Source organism: Pristiophorus japonicus, chromosome 2 (genome assembly GCF_044704955.1).
Source record: "Pristiophorus japonicus isolate sPriJap1 chromosome 2, sPriJap1.hap1, whole genome shotgun sequence".
In the NCBI taxonomy this organism is placed as follows: domain Eukaryota; kingdom Metazoa; phylum Chordata; class Chondrichthyes; family Pristiophoridae; genus Pristiophorus; species Pristiophorus japonicus.
Window position 1 is genome coordinate 36,513,390 of NC_091978.1, and position 20,783 is coordinate 36,534,172.

Sequence of the window (20,783 nt, forward strand, 5' to 3'; positions counted from 1 at the left end):
TGAGGAAGTGCAGTGAAGGTTCAGCAGACTGATTCCAGGGATGGCTGGGCTGTCATATGAGGAGAGACTGGATCAACTGGACCTTTATTAACTGGAGTTTAGAAGGATAAGAGGGGATCTCATAGAAACATACAAGATTCTGATCGGACTGGACAGGTTAACATAAGAACATAACATAAGAATTTGGAATAGGAGTAGGCCATCTAGCCCCTCGAGCCTGCCCCGCCACTCAACAAGATCATGGCTGATCTGACCGTGGACTCAGCTTCACTTACCCGCCCGCTCCCCATAACCCTTAATTCCCTTATTGGATAAAGATCTATCTATCTGTGATTTGAATACATTCAATGAGCTAGCCTCAACTGCTTCCCTGGGCAGAGAATTCCACAGATTCACAACCCTCTGGGAGAAGAAATTCCTTCTCAACTTGGTTTTAAATTGGCTCCCCCGTATTTTGAGGCTGTGCCCCCCTAGTTCTAGTCTCCCCGACCAGTAGAAACAACCTCTCTGCCTCTATCTTGTCTATCCCTTTCATTATTTTAAATGTTTCTTTAAGATCACCCCTCATCCTTCTGAACTCCAACGAGTAAAGACCCAGTCTACTCAATCTATCATCATAAGGTAACCCCCTCATCTCCGGAATCTGCCTAGTGAATCGTCTCTGTATCCCCTCCAAAGCTAGTATATCCTTCCTTAAGTAAGGTGACCAAAACTGCCGCAGTACTCCAGGTGCAGCCTCACCAATACCCTGTACGGTTGCAGCAGGACCTCCCTGCTTTTGTACTCCATCCCTCTCGCAATGAAGGCCAACATTCCATTCGCCTTCCTGATTACCTGCTGCACCTGCAAACTAACTTTTTGGGATTCATGCACAAGGACCCCCAGGTCCCTCGGCACCGCTGCATGTTGTAATTTCTCCCCATTCAAATAATATTCCCTTTTACTGTTTTCCCCCCCCCCCCCCCCCCCAAGGTGGATGACCTCACATTTTCTGACATTGTATTCCATCTGCCAAACCTTAGCCCATTCACTTAACCTATCTACATCTCTTTGGAGCCTCACTGTGTCCTCTACACAACCCGCTTTCCCACTAATCTTTGTGTCATCTGTAAATTTTGTTACACTACACTCTGTCCCCTCTTCCAGGTCACCTATGTATATTGTAAACAGTTGTGGTCCCAGCACCGATCCCTGTGGCACACCACTAACCACCGATTTCCAACCCGAAAAGGACCCATTTATCCCGAATCTCTTCTTTCTGTTAGCCAGCCAATTCTCTATCCATGATAATACATTTCCTCTGACTCCGCGTACCTTTATCTTCTGCAGTAACCTTTTGTGTGGCACCTTATCGAATGCCTTTTGGAAATCTAAATACACCACATCCATCAGTACACCTCTATCCACCATGCTCGTTGTATCCTCAAAGAATTCCAGTAAATTAGTTAAACATGATTTCCCCTTCATGAATCCATGCTGCGTCTGCTTGATTGCACTATTCCTATCTAGATGTCCCACTATTTCTTCCTTAATGATAGCTTCAAGCATTTTCCCCACTACAGATGTTAAACTGACCGGCCTATAGTTACCTGCCTTTTGTCTGCCCCCTTTTTTAAACAGAGGCGATACATTAGCTGCTTTCCAATCCGCTGGTACCTCCCCAGAGTCCAGAGAATTTTGGTAGATTATAACGAATGCATCTGCTATAACTTCCGCCATCTCTTTTAATACCCTGGGATGCATTTCATCAGGACCAGGGGACTTGTCTACCTTGAGATCCATTAGCCTGTCCAGCACTACCCGCCTAGTGATAGTGATTGTCTCAAGGTCCTCCCTTCCCATATTCCAGTGACCAGCAATTATTGGCATGGTTTTTGTGTCTTCCACTAGTGAAGACCGAAACAAAATAATTGTTTAAGGTCTCAGCCATTTCCACATTCCCCATTATTAAATTCCCCCTTCTCATCTTCTAAGGGACCAACATTTACTTTAGTCACTCTTTTCCGGTTTATATATCGGTAAAAGCTTTTACAATCTGTTTTTATGTTTTGCGCAAGTTTACTTTCGTAATCTATCTTTCCTTTCTTTATTGCTTTCTTAGTCATTCTTTGCTATCGTTTAAAATTTTCCCAATCATCTAGTTTCCCACTAATCTTGTTAGATGCGGGAAGAATGTTTCCGATGTTGGGGAAGTCCAGAACCAGGGGACATAGTCTTAGAATAAGGGGTAGGCCATTTAGGACTGAGATGAGGAGAAACTTCTTCACTCAGAGTTGTTAACCTGTGGAATTCACTGCCGCAGAGAGTTGTTGATGCTTGTTCACTGGATTTATTCAAGAGGGAGTTAGATATGGCTCTTACGGTTAAGGGGATCAAGGGGTATGGAGAGAAAGCAGGAAAGGGGTACTGAAGGAATGATCAGCCATGACTTCCAACATTCCATCGACTCTGGATCAGTTCCTATAGAGTGGAGAGTAGCCAATGTAACCCCACTTTTTAAAAAAAGGAGGGAGAGAGAAAACAGGGAATTATAGACCAGTCAGCCTGACATCAGTTGTGGGTAAAATGATGGAATCAATTATCAAGGATGTCACAGCAGCACATTTGGAAAGAGGTGACATGATAGGTCCAAGTCAGCATGGATTTGTGAAAGGGAAATCATGCTTGACAAATCTTCTGGAATTTTTTGAGGATGTTTCCAGTAGAGTGGACAATGGAGAACCAGTTGATGTGGTGTATTTGGACTTTCAGAAGGCTTTCGACAAGGTCCAAGAGATTAATGTGCAAAGTTAAAGCACATGGGATTGGGGGTAGTGTGCTGACGTGGATTGAGAACTGGTTGGCAGACAGGAAGCAAAGAGTAGGAATAAATGGGTACTTTTCAGAATGGAAGGCAGTGACTAGAGGGGTACCGCAAGGTTCTGTGCTGGGGCCCCAGCTGTTTACATTGTACATTAATGATTTAGACGAGAGGATTAAATGTAGTATCTCCAAATTTGCGGATGACACCAAGTTGTGTGAGCTGCGAGGAGAATGCTATGAGGCTGCAGAGTGACTTGGATAGATTAGGTGAGTGGGCAAATGCATGGCAGATGAAGTATAATGTGGATAAATGTGAGGTTATCCACTTTGGTGGTAAAAACAGAGAGACAGACTATTATCTGAATGGTGACAGATTAGGAAAAGGGGAGGTGCAACGAGACCTGGGTGTCATGGTACATCAGTCATTGAAGGGTGGCATGTAGGTATAGCAGGCGGTTAAGAAAGCAAATGGCATGTTGGCCTTCATAGCGAAGGGATTTGAGTACATGAGCAGGGAGGTGTTACTACAATTGTACAGGGCCTTGGTGAGGCCACACCTGGAGTATTGTGTACAGTTTTGGTCTCCTAACTTGAGGAAGGACATTCTTGCTATTGAGGGTGTGCAGCGAAGGTTCACCAGACTGATTCCCGGGATGGCGGGACTGACATATCAAGAAAGACTGGAACAACTGGGCTTGTATTCACTGGAGTTCAGTGGAATGAGAGGGGATCTCATAGAAACGTTTAAAATTCTGACGGGTTTAGACAGGTTAGATGCAGGAAGAATGTTCCCAATGTTGGAGATGTCCAGAACCAGGGGTCACAGTCCAAAGATAAGGGGTAAGCCATTTAGGACCGAGATGAGGAGAAATCTCTTCACCCAGAGTGTGGTGAACCTGTGGAATTCTCTACCACAGAAAGTTGTTGAGGCCAATTCACTAAATATATTCAAAAAGGAGTTAGATGTAGTCCTTACTACTAGGGGTATGGCGAGAAAGCAGGAATGGGGTACTGAAGTTGCATGTTCAGCCATGAACTCATTGAATGGCGGTGCAGGCTCGAAGAGCCGAATGGCCTACTCCTGCACCTATTTTCTATGTTTCTATGATCTTATTGAATGGCAGTGCAGGCTCGAAGGGCCGAATGGCCTACTCCTGCACTTATTTTCTATGTTTCTAAATTTCCAGGGAAGTGTAAAGCAGTTCAAAGTCTTAAAAGATTTGTGATCTGAACAATATATGTTGGCAACAAAGGTACGATACTTTTGCACCATTTCCCACTTCAGGTATTACAACCTAATAAAACAGCTGTAAGTAGTCCAGCACTGTCAGATAGTGGCAGTGCAATGTCTGACTCCAATCTATAAGCAAAGTGCCAAACTGGGCAGACAAATAAAATAAGGTTTTCTGAACACTGCTACACAAAAATGAAAAATATTTTTGGGTGGGAAGAGATTAACCAAGTTACCTGATTAGTAGCAAAATTCTGTCCCATTCTCGGATAAAAGGAGCAGTATTTGGCATCTACTGTAAGTATAAAGAATGGTGAAACGTGCCGAAAGACCTGGAATTAAACAAAAGCAGAAAACAACAAAATAGGGTATTTAAAGATGGTATGAGAGATAGAGGGGAAATCAAGATATAAATATTCACTTTGCAGTCACAGTTTTTCCAAAAATTTAATTTACAAATGATCATATTTTTGCTTGAAACATTTTATGAGCCCAAATACTGTAGTGTTGTACTGCAGATTACCAGTTTACTACACCACTATTCAGAATGCACTGCAGTTAGGCAGAGGGAACAGTGCAGTCCAGGTGGTGACAAAGCTGGTTCATCTCCACAAAAGAGCAGCCAGCAGTTCAGAATTTAATTTCTCAATTATGCCACTAAGATTTATTGTATTTCCCATTGCCTAAATAAAACATATTGGGCAAAGGTTAACAGTGGCGTCTCAGCAAGCTTCCCATTAATAAAAGAGCTGTACATCTTTGTAAAACTTGAAGTATAATTTTAACGGTCATCAGGAATAACATTATTAGTGACTCAATTTAAACATCAAAATTCTGTTTAGGGTTATGCACCAAAAAGAAAGCGGAGTTTATATATAAGAATTGCAACTTCCTTGATGGCTCAATGAGTTTCTTCAGCGAGGAGGCTAATCTGTACAAATTGGCTGTGCTAAGTCATTTGATATTAGTTGAGCATCAGCAATTTGCCTCAGTACCCAAAATTGACCAGGGTTCCCTCTGCTAAATCACTGCACAATGACACATGCGAGAAGTGCATGGAGATGATGGGTGAGGATAGAATCAAGACCAGACTTGTGATGGCCTTCTCTCCTCCTGTGCTGTTGACTAGCCTGCCAACAAGATTATAAAATAATTACAGATAAGGAAGGCCAATCAGCCCATCTTACTTCATTCATCCAAAATTATCTTAAGAGTCTCTCGCCCCCACCCCTGCCATCGCAGCAGCTAATTGGACAACACTCACTATCAAGCCACAAAATGGCTATTTCGGCAAGGAGCCAGAGAATGATCAGTGTTCCTGGAAGAACTATACCTCAGCATAGAGAGTGCCTTCGGAGGGGGAAAAATTAAATTAAATAAACATACAATGTTCGTTATGCCAATGATAAAGATATGGTTTCAGTGCTGCAAATTGCAGAGGAAACACAGTAACTTTTAGGACCAGAAAAAAAGCCAACAAAGCGGCTCCCTATTTACTATGTAACAAAATAAAATGAATATTTTAGTAGTCTTCGGCAAGTCTGTAGTTAAATAAAATACACACTAAATTCAAATGTTTAAATAAGTTTTAAATAGGGTGCAACAAACCTCTTGAAAACTTAAATCAATTAACAACCAAACAACAATGTAGTTGCTGATTTGCTTATGGTGAGTTAACAGATAGTCACCCAGGATTTTATTTTTTTAATGCTTGTGCAGTATCCAACATTCAGGAAGGATAGAATAAAAGGAAAAGGAGGTGGGGTAGCATTGCTGGTTAAAGAGGAGATTAATGCAATAGTTAGGAAGGACATTAGCTTGGATGATGTGGAATCTATATGGGTAGAGCTGCAGAACACCAAAGGGCAAAAAACGTTAGTGGGAGTTGTGTACAGACCTCCAAACAGTAGTAGTGATGTTGGGGAGGGCATCAAACAGGAAATTAGGGGTGCATGCAATAAAGGTGCAGCAGTTATAATGGGTGACTTTAATATGCACATAGATCGGGCGAGCCAAACTGGAAGCAATACGGTGGAGGAGGATTTCCTGGAGTGCATAAGGGATGGTTTTCTAGACCAATATGTCGAGGAACCAACTAGGGGGGGAGGCCATCTTAGACTGGGTGTTGTGTAATGAGAGAGGATTAATTAGCAATCTCATTGTGCGAGGCCCCTTGGGGAAGAGTGACCATAATATGGTGGAATTCTGCATTAGGATGGAGAATGAAACCGTTAATTCAGAGACCATGGTCCAGAACTTAAAGAAGGGTAACTTTGAACGTATGAGGCGTGAATTGGCTGGGATAGATTGGCGAATGATACTTAAGGGGTTGACTGTGGATGGGCAATGGCAGACATTTAGAGACCGCATGGATGAACTACAATTGTACATTCCTGTCTGGCGTAAAAATAAAAAAGGGAAGGTGGCTCAACCGTGGCTATCAAGGGAAATCAGGGATAGTATTAAAGCCAAGGAAGTGGCATACAAATTGGCCAGAAATAGCAGCGAACCCGGGGACTGGGAGAAATTTAGAACTCAGCAGAGGAGGACAAAGGGTTTGATTAGGGCAGGGAAAATGGAGTATGAGAAGAATCTTGCAGGGAACATTAAGGCGGATTGCAAAAGTTTCTATAGGTATGTAAAGAGAAAAAGGTTAGTAAAGACAAACGTAGGTCCCCTGCAGTCAGAATCAGGGGAAGTCATAACTGGGAACAAAGAAATGGCAGACCAATTGAACAAGTACTTTGGTTCGGTATTCACTAAGGAGGACACAAACAACCTTCCGGATATAAAAGGGGTCAGAGGGTCCAGTAAGGAGGAGGAACTGAGGGAAATACTTATTAGTCGGGAAATTGTGTTGGGGAAATTGATGGGATTGAAGGCCGATAAATCCCCAGGGCCTGATGGACTGCATCCCAGAGTACTTAAGGAGGTGGCCTTGGAAATAGTGGATGCATTGACAGTAATTTTCCAACATTCCATTGACTCGATCAGTTCCGATCGAGTGGAGGGTAGCCAATGTAACCCCACTTTTTAAAAAAAGGAGGGAGAGAGAAAACAGGGAATTATAGACCGGTCAGCCTGACCTCAGTAGTGGGTAAAATGATGGAATCAATTATTAAGGATGTCATAGCAGTGCATTTGGAAAGCAGTGACATGATAGGTCCAAGTCAGCATGGATTTGTGAAAGGGAAATCATGCTTGACAAACCTTCTGGAATTTTTTGAGGATGTTTCCAGTAAAGTGGACGAGGGAGAACCAGTTGATGTGGTATATTTGGACTTTCAGAAGGCTTTCGACAAGGTCCCATACAAGAGATTAATGTGCAAAGTTAAAGCACATGGGATTGGGGGTAGTGTGCTGACGTGGATTGAGAACTGGTTGTCAGACAGGAAGCAAAGAGTAGGAGTAAATGGGTACTTTTCAGAATGGCGGGCAGTGACTAGAGGGGTACCGCAAGGTTCTGTGCTGGGGCCCCAGCTGTTTACATTGTACATTAATGATTTAGACGAGGGGATTAAATGTAGTATCTCCAAATTTGCGGATGACACTAAGTTGGGTGGCAGCGTGAGCTGCGAGGAGGATGCTATGAGGCTGCAGAGTGACTTGGAAAGGTTAGGTGAGTGGGCAAATGCATGGCAGATGAAGTATAATGTGGATAAATGAGAGACTATTATCTGAATGGTGACAGATTAGGAAAAGGGGAGGTGCAACGAGACCTGGATGTCATGGTACATCAGTCATTGAAGGTTGGCATGCAGGTACAGCAGGCGGTTAAGAAAGCAAATGGCATGTTGGCCTTCATAGCGAGGGGATTTGAGTACAGGGGCAGGGAGGTGTTGCTACAGTTGTACAGGGCCTTGGTGAGGCCACACCTGTGCAACGTTATTTGAACTTTTTTTCTGCACCCTTCAGCTCGAATTTAATCTGACTTGCTGGGAAATGCAAGCTGATAATTCACGGTGAAGGCAAAGGGGCATCCAAGACCTTCGTGAATGACGGGACCAACAGCTTAACTCCTTAACCAATTAGATTTAAGGATTGAGAAAGAAACAGAGAAGGTGGGTGGATTAAAGTGGGTAAATTAGAGTCAAATCATGTAGAGAGAAATAAAGAGAGAAAGAAAGGTTGGATTACGAGAGAGAAGAGAGACAGAAAGGAACAGTAAGAAAAAAAAGTTAACATTTTATACTGGAAATGTTTTAAATCTCTAAAAATGAACTCCATGCAGGAATAAAACTCAACAGTTTAAATTGTTCCCTTTCTGGGCAGGAGAGGTTGACTGGCATTGTATTAACAATTATCACGTTGTTAAAAACATGCTTACGCTGCTAGGTATGAGCCCTAACTTTCTGCGGCGAGTTTAATGGACAATTAAGGTGAAAATCCAGCAAGTTCTTAAAAATAATGGGAAGGTTGAGGGCAAGCTGCTGTTTATGTGAGGCAAATGGTGGAGCGCCATAAATCAACCAGCAAATTATGGAGATTCGCAACTCACAGCGTACCTCTTCTGCCGATTTGTGCATTAATAACAGAGTGCATCGTGAATGCCGTTATTTCTTCAGGAAGATATAGATATCCCAAATATAGATAAAGAGGGAGCAGGGGGCGGGGGGGGGGGGGGGGGGTGGAGCAGGTTAGAGGTAAAAGAACAGTTGAAGAGAAGGATCTTATGGAAGCTTCAGAAATAAGATTAAGATGCTGGGGTGGAAGTGCCACGAGAGAAGAGCTCAGTGGCTGAAGAAAGTTCATCCGATGAGGGATTGGTGTGTCCTGAAGCCTAGTGTCATCTAAAGTGGTGATATTAAACAAATAAATCACATGCACAATTTTACCACTGGCATGAACTTACCCGGTCAATGGCTTTACCTACTCGTGAAACACTGCAGTGAATGTCCTTGTGGTCGGAAGCCAGTTTTTGAACTGTGTCCTTTATTCTTTTGCAACACTGAGACAGAACAAGCGACAAGGTCCCTGACAACTCAACATCTTGTCCTAATGCCGTATAAAAAGAAAAAAAGTTACATGAATTTAATCTTTACAACATGGTCAGATCATCCATTATTCCTACATTGGTAACTTAGGACTGCTCATAAAACTCAACATCACAGTTTTTGTCCTCTTTGACAACTTCTGCCAACTAAATAATCAGTTGTTATGTGTATTGCAGTTTATGGTAGAATAGCAGCTTAACTATATCCAAACTAATGCTCTCAATGTGCACCCTCTTCAGTTAATTAAAAAAAAAAATTATTCTCAGGATGTGGCCGTTGGTAGCAAGGCCAGCACTTATTGCCCAGTTCTAGTTGCCCTCGAGGTGGTGGTGGTGGGCTTCTTTGAACTGTTGCAGATGCTCCCACAATACTGTTAGGAAGGGAGTTTCAGGACTTCGATCCAGCGACAATTAAGGAACAGGATATATGTCCAAGTCAGGATGGTGTGCGACTTGGAGAGGAACTTGGAAGTGATGGTGTTTCCATGTCCCTGCTTCTTTTGTCCTTCTAATACTCTGTTAAGTTTTGGCCATCACCCCTCAGGAAGGATATATTGGCCTTGGGGGCAGGGGGGGGGAAGGTTCACCGGAATGATTCCGGGCTTAGAGGGTTAAATTATGGAGACGGGTTGAATGGCTTGGCTTGTATTCCCTTGAGTACAGAAGACTGAGGGGTGATCTGATCAAGGTGTTTAAAATGTTAAAAGGATTTGATAAGATAGATACATTATTTCCTCTAATGGGGGGAGTCAAGCACAAAGGGGCATAATCTTAAAATTAGAGCCAGACCTTTCAGGAGCGAAATCAGAAAGCACATTTCCACACAAAGGGTAGAAGAAATTTGGAACTCTCCTCTCCCAAAAGGCTGTGTATGCGAGGACAATTGGAGCTTTCAAGGCAGAGGTAGATATATTTTTCTGAGGTAACGCTATCAAGTGATACAGGGCAAGACAGGAAAGTGGAGTCAAGGTGCAGATCAGCCATTACATAATTGAATGGCGGAGTAGGCTCAAGGGGTACAATGGCCTATTCATATCAAGTGGAGATGGTTATGCTCTCTCGTGTTGGAGATGGTTATTGTCTGACATGTGTGGATGCTGTCCAGGTCTTGTAGTGATCACAAGATAGGTACAGAGAAATGTACAGAACTTCAAGAACATTACTTATTTTATGCTCTACTAGAAATATTTGTTTGCTTTATTTTTGATTTTGGTGTCTAATACCAAAAAAAGCAATTACAAGCACACCAGACAGGAGTTGCTCTTCAATTTCTTTCCTTGGTAAATAGAAAATGTAAAGAAAATCTCTTCCTTCAAGTTTTCTTCCTTCAAGTCAACCTCTACCCGATTGTCCTACCATAATTTAGAACTCATTACGGGTATGTAATTGCAACAATATATCTGACAAATGGAATACTGTCCCCTCCATTTAAAACATTCACATTTAAAACGGTAATCTCCCATCGGTCTAAAAGTGATAACCATTATCCATTTGCATTATCAATTTCAAAGTTGCTGGTTATAGCGTCTTAAGTGCTCCATTTCTTTCAGGCAGAAATGACTGTGTTGACTCACTAGTTTCCACCTCATTAAAATTCACTGAATTGCAAGAACAAACGCAAGTAAATAACTCATCTTAAAGTGCCTTGAATGTAATTTAAAAATTCTTAAAATAGCCGCCTTAATGAGCGAACTCTTACTTTTCTAGTGAGTGTGTGCCTTCAGTCCATCGGCTGTAATAAATAGCCCAGATTTGAAAGCTATTCAGTAAAAAAATTGAGGAGGTAACAAGGAAAGTCGTGCGTTTGATGTAATGTATATGGATTTTAGCAAGGCTTTTGAAAATGTCCCACATGGCAGACTGGTCACGAAAGTAAAATCCCATGGAATCTAAGGCAAAGTGGCAAGTTGGATACAAAATTGGCTCAAAGGCAGGAAGCAAAGGGTAATGGTTGATGGGTGTTTTTGTGACTGGAAGGCTGTTTCCAGTGGGGTTCTACAGAGCTCGGTACTAGGTCCCCTTGCTTTTTATGGTATATATCAATGATTTAGACTTGAATATAGGGGATATCATTAAAAAGTTTGCAGATTATACTAAAATCAGCTGTGTGGTTGATAATGAAGAAGAAAGCTGTAAACTACAGGAAAATATCAATGAACTGGTCAGGTGGACAGAACAATGGCAAATGGAATTCAATCCGGAGAAATGTGAGGTAATGCATTTGGGGAGGACTTACAAGGCAAGGGAATACACATTAAATGGTATGACACTGAGAAGTGTAGAGGAACAAAGGGATCTTGGAGTGCATGTCCATTGATCCCTGAAGGTAGCAGGCCAGGTAGATAAGGTGGTTAATACTTGCCTTTATTAGTCAAGGCATAGAATACAAGAGCAGAGGGGTTATGCTTGAACTGTATAAAACACTAATTAAGCCACAACTAGAGTAGTGTGTACATTACAGGAAAAATGTGATTATACCGTCTCCCGTGCAGAGGAGAGTTACGAGGATGTTGCCTGGACTGGAGAATTTTAGCTATGAGGAAAATTGGATAGGCTGGGTTTGTTTTCTCTGGAAAGGAGGAGGCTGAGGGGAGACCTTATTGGGGGTATAAAATTATGAGGGGCCGAGATAGAGTGGATAGGAAGGACCTGTTTCCCTTAGCAGAGAGGTCAAGAACCAGAGGCATAGATTTAAAGTAATTGGTAGAATGTTTAGAGGGGATTTGAGGGGAAATTTCTTCACCCAGTGTGTGGTGGGGGTCTGGAACTCACTGCCTGAAAGGGTGGTAGAGGCAGAAACCCTCATCACATTTAAAAAGTACTTGGATGTGCACTTGAAGTGCCGTAACCTACAGGGCTATGGAAAGTGGGATTAGGCTGGATAGCTCTTTGTTGGCCGGCACAGATACGATGGGCCGAAATGACCTCCTTCTGTGCTATAAATTTCTATGATTCTATGATATATGGTAACATTTCTCTCAGCTACGATGTTTACATCTGCAAGTGCTCTAAATAAATTACAATTGAAATTGAGTGGTTTCGAAAATCGATAATCTATGTTTTAACATGAAAGCATAAAAGCACTTTAACCACTAGTTAAAATAGATGAATTAATTGATGTTTTAGCTATAGCACATGCATAAGTTGAATAAATGTTTTCTTCATGACAGTTGTTTTGCCATTTATCTGCATTCAAGATTTTGTCAATATAAAAATGAAACCACCTTTTTGAATTGCATAGTATTGGATCAGAGGTTCTCAGTGTATTGGATTAAATGATGCAAGAAGACTGCAGGCCTGCACTACCGATTGTGCTTTGTAGATTATTTCAAAACTGTGGATTGTAAATCTGAAAAGCTGGTGAAGATAGCATGGGCTGTTACTGCTCCCCCAGGATCTTGGCTGCCAGGTTACACCGGCCATCGTGTATAGAGGGCCAATCACGTTCGCAAGAACACACCCGTTATAAGTGGTGGGAACTGCAGTTTATGTTCACCATTATACAATCTCGCAACTTGTATTATGATAAAGCTTAGTGCTGAGTGAATTGTGAGAAACACCTCAGCAGCCCAATTGTAAATGTTGTTCTTTCAAACTTATGTTGTATCTGGAAAGAACACCAGAATGAAGTACACGGGATATCAATTTGACGTGCTGAATTAACACAGTAACAGAAGCAATATCTTGGCTTTAGTACAATGTTTCCTGTAACATACTGATACCAATAGATTCAACATTCCCAAGGATGACATTGGTTAGTATAATAGAATAGATTGGCAGCACATGATGGTATAGTTGCACCTGTAATTGTATAAATTATGCAAGATGCCTCAAATTTTATATAAGCCATCTGCCTTCACCCAGGGTGGGACTCCACTGTAAAAATAAACAGCTTTGGCAAACAAGAATAAACATCTCCTATGGAGGGCAGAGTTACAATTAGCAGAGAGTTACATGGCAGTAATTCAATCAACAGGTTCTCGGGAGTTTATCTACTAAAGATAGCAGTCATTCTTCATTGTTTTATTTTTTAAAGCAATACCAGGCATGTTTAATATAGTAGATAGTATAACATCAGTGAAAGAATAAAAGGCGAATACAACAATGGAATGGAAAATACACATGGTGGGTAATAACAGAACATAATAAAGAGGAGCAGGAATAGGCCATTCGGCCCCTTGAGCCCGCTCCGCCGTTCAATATCATGGCTGATCTTCGACCTCAACTACACTTTCCTGCACAATCCCCATATCCCTTCATTCCGTTAATATCCAAAAATCTATCGATCTCTGTCTTGAATATACTAAAAGACTGAGCCTCCACAGCCCTTTGGGGTAGATAATTCCAAAGATTCACCAACCTGTGAGTGAAGAAATTTCTCCTCATCTCATTCCTAAATGGCCGACCCCTTATTCTGAGACGGTGACCCCTGGTTCTTGACTCAACAGCCAGGAGAAACGTACTCCCTGCATCTACCCAGTCAAGCCCTGTAAGAATTTTGTATGTTTCAATGAGATTACCTCTCATTCGTCTAAACTCTAGAGAATACAGGCGTAGACTACTCAATCTCTCTTCATAGGACAATCCCCCTCCATCCCAGGAATCAGTCTGGTGAACCTTCGTTGCACTCTCTCTCTATGGCAAGTATATCCTTCCCGAGGTGAGAAGACCAAAACTGTACACAATACTCCAGGTGTGGTCTTCACCAGGGCCCTATATAATTGCAGCAAAACATCTTTACTCTTATACTCAAATCCTCTTGCAAGAAAGGCCATTTACAATGCCCTTTGAAATTAACTGCAACGTCAGGATTTAGCACATGCGCATCCTATCGTGGAGGCTGGTGTAGTATTAATTGTCCTCCACTAGATGCCAGTAGCACGTTTAGTTACGACTGCGTCACATATGCATCACTTACTGGAGTCCTTGAATGTCCTATTTCCAAAAGATGAGCTAGAGAGTACAAGTAGATTCCCGTGTCCAGAATCACGCAGCTAACAGCAGTCCATAGGCTCAACATATCGGTCAGAAACGGCACAGCAAACCTAGAACGCTGTGGGTTAAACTTCAAATGTAATGATATGTGGACTGTTCTGCAGGGCGAACACAACAGAAATCCCTTTGATTTAGCTGAAAAGTAGAACTGGTGCACAGCTCCTCTCCCTCCCCTATCCCATGATAAAAAGCATTTATAATTTACTCCAGGACTTTTGCATGACATTCCATGTCCACCAATAAGTGGAGATATTAACCGGTTTAATTTCAATGGATGAACACCAGCGTCAAAATAAGAGTAACGACATACAAATGCGTCAATGTGTTCATATATAAATTCACCCTATTAGGTCCCTGTTGTGCTGGTACAGTCCTTTTCTGACTCTAATTCGAGGCATTAGAATTTCATGCAAGGAGGAAGGTCAGACATTAATTCTAAATGTGATATGATTTAAATCATTAGCCAACAGGCAGGATCCTTTTCCGTGCATACGATAGCCTTTCATCAGAGCTGGTGGTCAATCATCGACCTGAAACATTAACTCTGTTTCTCTCTCCACAGATGCTGCCTGACCTGCTGAGTGTTTTCAGCATATTCTGCTTTTATTTCAGATTTCCAGTATCCCAGTATTTTATTTTTGTCCTTTTAAGTATCTGTCTAAGTGATCAGCTGAGTATCCCGCAGTCTTACTTTGCTGGCTGAATGTTAGGCATTTTAATCAGAGGGCCAGCAAAAACATCTGTGTAAATTGTAAATGCTTCAGTTCGATTTGTTGTTCTTGCATACAGGAGCACACAAACCAAACACTATCCAACAGCAAGGCAGGAAGTGTGTTAAATTGAAATCTGTCAGCATGCTGGATTGCATCCTCCACTAGTTCTCAGTTGCACATTTAGCATCATGTCACATCTACGTCATCATCATTAAGACAGACTGAAAACCAGTTCTGGTGTCTCCCCAAATTATTTGCCATTTATCACTTGCAGACGATGCATAATTCCAGCGATTTTAGGACACTGTCATCACCAGTGTGTAGGTCACCAGATAGTTTAATTAGTGGGCATGACCCAATGATATGGGATATGATTTGTATTTGTCCATAAGGATGTTTGTCGTCGTCACAAAGTCCCCATAAATGAAGATTTGGGGCGCAGTTTCTCTGGCCAGTTCCAAAGTGATTGATACTATAATCCCTGAAATTGTCGCACACTTGGAGCAGCTCGCGCTGGAAGTTGTAGTGGTCTTTTATAGCCCGACCTGTGGAGATGTTCTCCCATAGGTCGGGGGGGAGGGGGGGCCACGATGTTCCTGGGCCCCCCACTTCAGCTCTTTTATAGCCCGACCTGCGGAGGTGTTGAACACCTCTGCAGGGAGTACCTTCACCACACGGACTGCAACGGTTCAAGTGGGCGACTCACCACCACCACCTTCTCAACGGGAAACTGGCAATTGGCAATATATGATGGCTTTGCCAGTGATGCTTACAGCACAAGTATGAATTTAAAAAAAATCTGTATATGTAAAATGGATGAAATGCTTCTACAGAAATACTTGTTCCTAAAACAACGCTCTTTTACATTGTGCGGACAGGGTCTATTTAACAACCTAATCTCCCCCAGATCCCATAACACGGGTACAGGGGCTGAGTAATGTTTCATCAGGAGAAAAAGACAAAGTTCAACAATAAACTGATCAGCTCAACCAAATCTCATCATATTTATGAGGCCATGAATGTAAAATAGTCACTAATAAATCCAGGAGGAAATTCAGGAAAAATATCTTTACCTATAGTGGTGAGAATGTGAAACTCACTACCACAAGTAGTAGTTGAGGTGAATAGCATTGATGTATTTAAGGGGAAGCCACATGAGGAAGAAAGGAATAGGAGGATATGTTGATAGGAATAATTGAAGTAGGGTGGGTGTGGAGCATAAACACTGGCATGGACCAGGTGAGCCGAATGTTCTGTGTGCGACGATTTCGAGGTGGATGACTGGGTGACATCATCAAAACCCAGGTCACCGTTTGGAGCGTGGGCAGGAACATTGGCGGGGCCCAGATACAACGGAGGAGCGGGAAGTTCGGGGTGGATGAGCAGCAAGAGATCGTGGAGGAGGAGCGGCGAGAGATTGTGGAGGAAGAGTGGCAAATGAGGGTACGGGGCCCAGGGGCAGCACGGGCCCACCCTCACTGCGATATGTATGTGCATTAGGTCTGTGCAACAGAGCAGGTCTCCAGTCGTCCTGGTTAACTTTTCCTACTGGATAAAGACCTAGCTCTGTCAAGCCCGTGTGGTGGCTGCTCTGTCACCACACGTTAAAAAACAGTCACCGCAAGTTAAAAAAACCAATGCACAGGCATCTTCCACCCTTTCAATTGGAGTTCAGGACTGGAATATTAGGTCCTTCATTGAAACATCTGTGAACTCATGTGGAAGCAAGTCATCCTCATTCGAAGGACCGCCTATGATGATGATCCTATCGCGGAAATGCTGAAGTTGCAGTCAGTTACTGCTCCGACACTGACTGCGCTTTGACCTCCCCAACACAGATCCAGCAATCAGTGAAACTGACGAAAACATCAGCCCATCTACTTTCGCTGTTAAATATCCCTTTAAAAGTTAGGCCTTGTTGGATTAGGTGTAACTGGGGTTTTAACGGCATATTGACTGTGAAACAAAGGTTATGGCACTAAAAAACTAATAATATTTGTAGAATGTCAAATTTATACATTTTAATAAAAATTACCACTTTTGAAAAGTCAGAATAAAAGGAGCTGGTTCCTGGTCTGTGAGAATTCGACATTGTGAGTGGCTGCTTAGACAGCTTGTTGACGTCTCAGCAGCTCGCGCTATGGATTTCCCACTAAACTGCACTGATCTCAACAGAACGTTGGAAAAGCCGAACTTCTCGCCACAGATCACAAGATCTTTGTGGGCAGCTTTCTTTGGGGCCAGTGGCAAACGTCTCTGCTTCACTGCGGACACAAATTCAGGACCATTTAAAATATTGGCCCTGAAATTCCAACGTTCCTAGTTCCATACGGACCCGGGAAGGCATCGGAAAAGCTAGTTTTCGCCACGCAATGCGCAGAAAACCGGCTTTTCCGAATGGTCAGATTTCTGGCTTGACAGATCATCCGCAGATCAGGAGCGAGGACATTTGTAAGTGCAAGTTTCCGATATTTACACATACAAATGTCCTCAAAAATCTTGCGCCTTAAAAACAGGCGTATAGCCTACTTTTACAGGCACAAGTGTTTTAAAAAACACAAAACATAAAAATAAAGTTATGAAAACATATTTTATCATTAACCCCACCACCCCCCCCACAACGGTAAGTTTATTTTAAAAAACTTAATATATATTTTCCCGATTTTTTTTTTAAAGACATTAATAACTTTAATTTAAATGAATGTAGTGTATATTTTCTTTTTTTTTTTATTAGTGTTTTGGGTGTTTGGGGCTGTGTTTTGGGTTTTTGGGGCTGCTTCACTCTCAATGTAATAGGAGTTTAGGACATTACAGAACTCCTATTACTATGATACCTTACCTGATTGGCTGCCCAGAGTCATGTGACTCCAGCTCCAGGCCTGCGCACGTCCCAGCGTGCACGCACTGCGAATCACAGTCGAAGGAAGCATCGGAAAGTCGAATGTGGGCAGCAGCTTAAGGTAGGTGCGTATTTTTTCTCGAAAATGTCCCCGGGAAGGACAAAATGGAATTTCAGGGCCATTAAAGAGCTATCCAGCTTAATGCCACTTTCCAGCTCTTGGTCCGTAGCCCTGTAGGTTACGGGACTTCAAGGGCACATCATAACTCAGCATGAGTCTTCCCTTTAATGCAATCAAATCTTCATTTCTATAACCATGAATTGAGAGGAACAAGAAAAGGCCATTCGACCCAACAAATCTGTCCTTTTTTAAAAAAAATAGATCAAGCCCACCTACGTTACAATTATCAAACACCTTATCACATTACTTAGAAACATTCCAAAGTGCTTCACATACAATTATTTTTGTACAGGAAAATCCAATGGCCATTTTGTGCATAACAAGATCCCAAAACAACAATGAGATGAGGGAAGAATGTTGGCTAGAACGCCAAGAGTATTTCCCACTCTTCAAATAGTGCCATGTCAATGTGAACCAGCAGAATAGACAGAGTCTCTTTAATGATTAATTTGCAGGATAGCACTTTTGACAATATACAGTGCTGCATTGAAATATTGCCCTAGATCATGCACTCAAGCCCCAGAATAGGGCTTGAACTACAATCTTCCGACTCAAATGCAAGAGTTCTACAAACTAAATATAATCTCTCAAACACTTCACTCTCCAGAAACATATCCAATTGTGTCAAACTCATCTTCCCAGGTAACCTCTTCCGCAACTCATTTACATTGAGTAGCAAGGTATCACCCTACTTCTCATCTTTCTAACTGTCCTGGTATCTGAATCCTTCACCATAGTGAACTATGTCAACATCAATTTCATCAACTCACCTCAACCATTTACATTTTAACTAAATCGCCTCAAGGTTTCTCTTTTTCATTTCCAGCATTATCAATTATGAACAAATTGCCTTATATTATTGTAATGGGGCCAAATTAACAATTTTCAGAATCTAGTAACAAGGGGGGGGGGGGAATGGAATTAATGAATTGAATAAGTAACTGGAATGAAATAAGGAGACATTTTCAGGGCTGTGGGGAAGAGCAGGGGAGTGGGACTAATTGGGTAGCTCTTTCAAAGAAGCAACACAGATATTATAAGCCGAATGGCCTCCTTCTGTGCTGTATCATTCTATGAAGTGTGCTTTAGGTCTAGGTCCTTGTATACTTTTCCACTTGGACACCCAGATAAAATAGTACAAGTCAGAAGCAGAGCAAAACGTCCTTCAGTCTGCTGCAACAGAATGCCTCAACTCCAACCTCAAAAGACCACCCACCATAAAAAGCTAATAAAAACAGAAAATGCTGGAAATCTCCACGGGTCAGGCAGCATCTATGGAGAGAAACAGAGGGTCATCGGCCCGAAACGTTAACTCGGTTTCTCTCTACAGAGGCTATCTGACCTGCTGAGATTGCCAGCATTTTCTGTTTTTATTTCAGATTCCAGCATCCGCAGTATTTTGCTTATAAAGATAATTGGGGATGTTTCCCTGTCCTGTAGCAACAATCCATCGTCCTTCCTTGTTGAAAATAATTATCAAATTGAGGCCAGTTGAAACTCACAAAATTAATTCCACATTCAAACCCTTACAACAAAGACATTTTTTCACCTATCAATTTTAGCTGAATTTAAATATGGTTCTTAGTGGTAAAAGTAGAGTGCGTTAATCCATTGTGCTACCTAGTTCCCCTTTGCTCCAAAACAGCAGTGATCAGCTTACAAAAATCATTCTGGACATACTTTGTAGCAGTGCCAATGATATTCAATTTCTGCATAAATGGATATGAGTTACTACAATTAACCATGCGTATATATTTCTAATGGCTTATTTAATGTTTGTGCCATTATAATTCAGGCTTTCTCCCACCACTTTTACCTTGCATTCATAGCAGAGAAGTTCCCATAAGCAGTTGTTACTTTTTACCATTTCTGCTCCAGATATTTTTGGATCTGCCTTTCAGACTACTTTTGTAGGTTGGCCCTAGCTTCCTATATCTTTGAAAGAGTTTCTACTTATCTAGATAATAACATAAGAAATAGGAACAGGTGTAGGCCATAGGCCCCTCGAGCCTGCTCTGCCATTCAATACGATCATGGCTGATCTGATCATGGACTCATCTCCACTTCCCCGCTTGCTCCCCATAACCCCCTATCGTTTAAGAAACTGTCTATTTCTGTCTTAAATTTATTCAATGTCCCAGCATCCACAGCTCTGAGGCAGCGAATTCCACAGATTTACAACCCTCAGAAGAAATTCCTCCTCATCTCGGTTTTAAATGGGCAGCCTCTTATTCTAAGATCGTGCCCTCTAGTTCTAGTCTCCCCTATCAGTGGAAACATCCTCTTTGCATCCACCTTGTCAAGCCCCCTCATAATCTTATACGTTTCAATAAGATCACCTTTCATTCTTCTGAATTCCAATGAGTAGAGGCCCAACCTACTCAACCTTTCCTCATAAGTCAACGCCCCCCCCCCCCACCCCCCCACCTCATTCCCGGAATCAACCTAGTGAACTTTCTCTGAACTGCCTCCAAAGCTTATAGAGGTAAGTTTTATAGGACCCAAATTTCGGCCTCAGTTGCTCCTGATTTTTTGGAGCAACTGGTGTAGAATGGAGTATCTTAGAAATTCAAATTTTCAGCATTTAGTTTGCTCCAGTTCTAGTCAGTTAGAACAGTTTCACTTTGGAACAGAATTTTTTTTTCAAAAGGGGACATGTCCGGCCACTTACGCCTGTTTTCAAAGTTTCGGCAGTGAAAACTTACTCGAAACTAACTTAGAATGGAGTAAGTGAAGATTTTTGTACGTTTGAAAAAACCTTGTCTACACTTTAGAAAATCAGGCGTAGGTTACAAATTAGGCGTAGGGAATGGGGGGGCTCGGATTTAAAGGGAAGTTTACAAACATTAAACACTTCAGTTTTACAAATAAAGAGCCATCATCAATAATAAATGATAAATACATCAATAAATCAATCAAAAAAATTAATTAAAACATTTTTAAAAATTTTAAAAATCAATAAATAAAACATTTTCTACTGACCGACTGCAGCACCGGGTGTCCTTCAACAGCGTGCTGGGACAGTCCCC

The 20,783-nt window shown here is 41.9% G+C and overlaps 1 protein-coding gene across 1 annotated transcript in view; it reads right to left on the minus strand.

Moving 5' to 3' along the window:
* LOC139236716 (E3 ubiquitin-protein ligase RMND5A) overlaps positions 1 to 20,783 on the minus strand; it is an 80,167-nt gene that overhangs the window by 33,912 nt on the left and 25,472 nt on the right. Inside the window, exons 2-3 of the mRNA XM_070866849.1 lie at positions 8,886 to 9,028; positions 4,270 to 4,365 (exon numbers count right to left, since the gene is read on the minus strand). Coding sequence (XP_070722950.1) covers positions 4,270 to 4,365; positions 8,886 to 9,028 — 239 coding nt within the window. The remainder of the gene's footprint in view (positions 1 to 4,269; positions 4,366 to 8,885; positions 9,029 to 20,783) is intronic.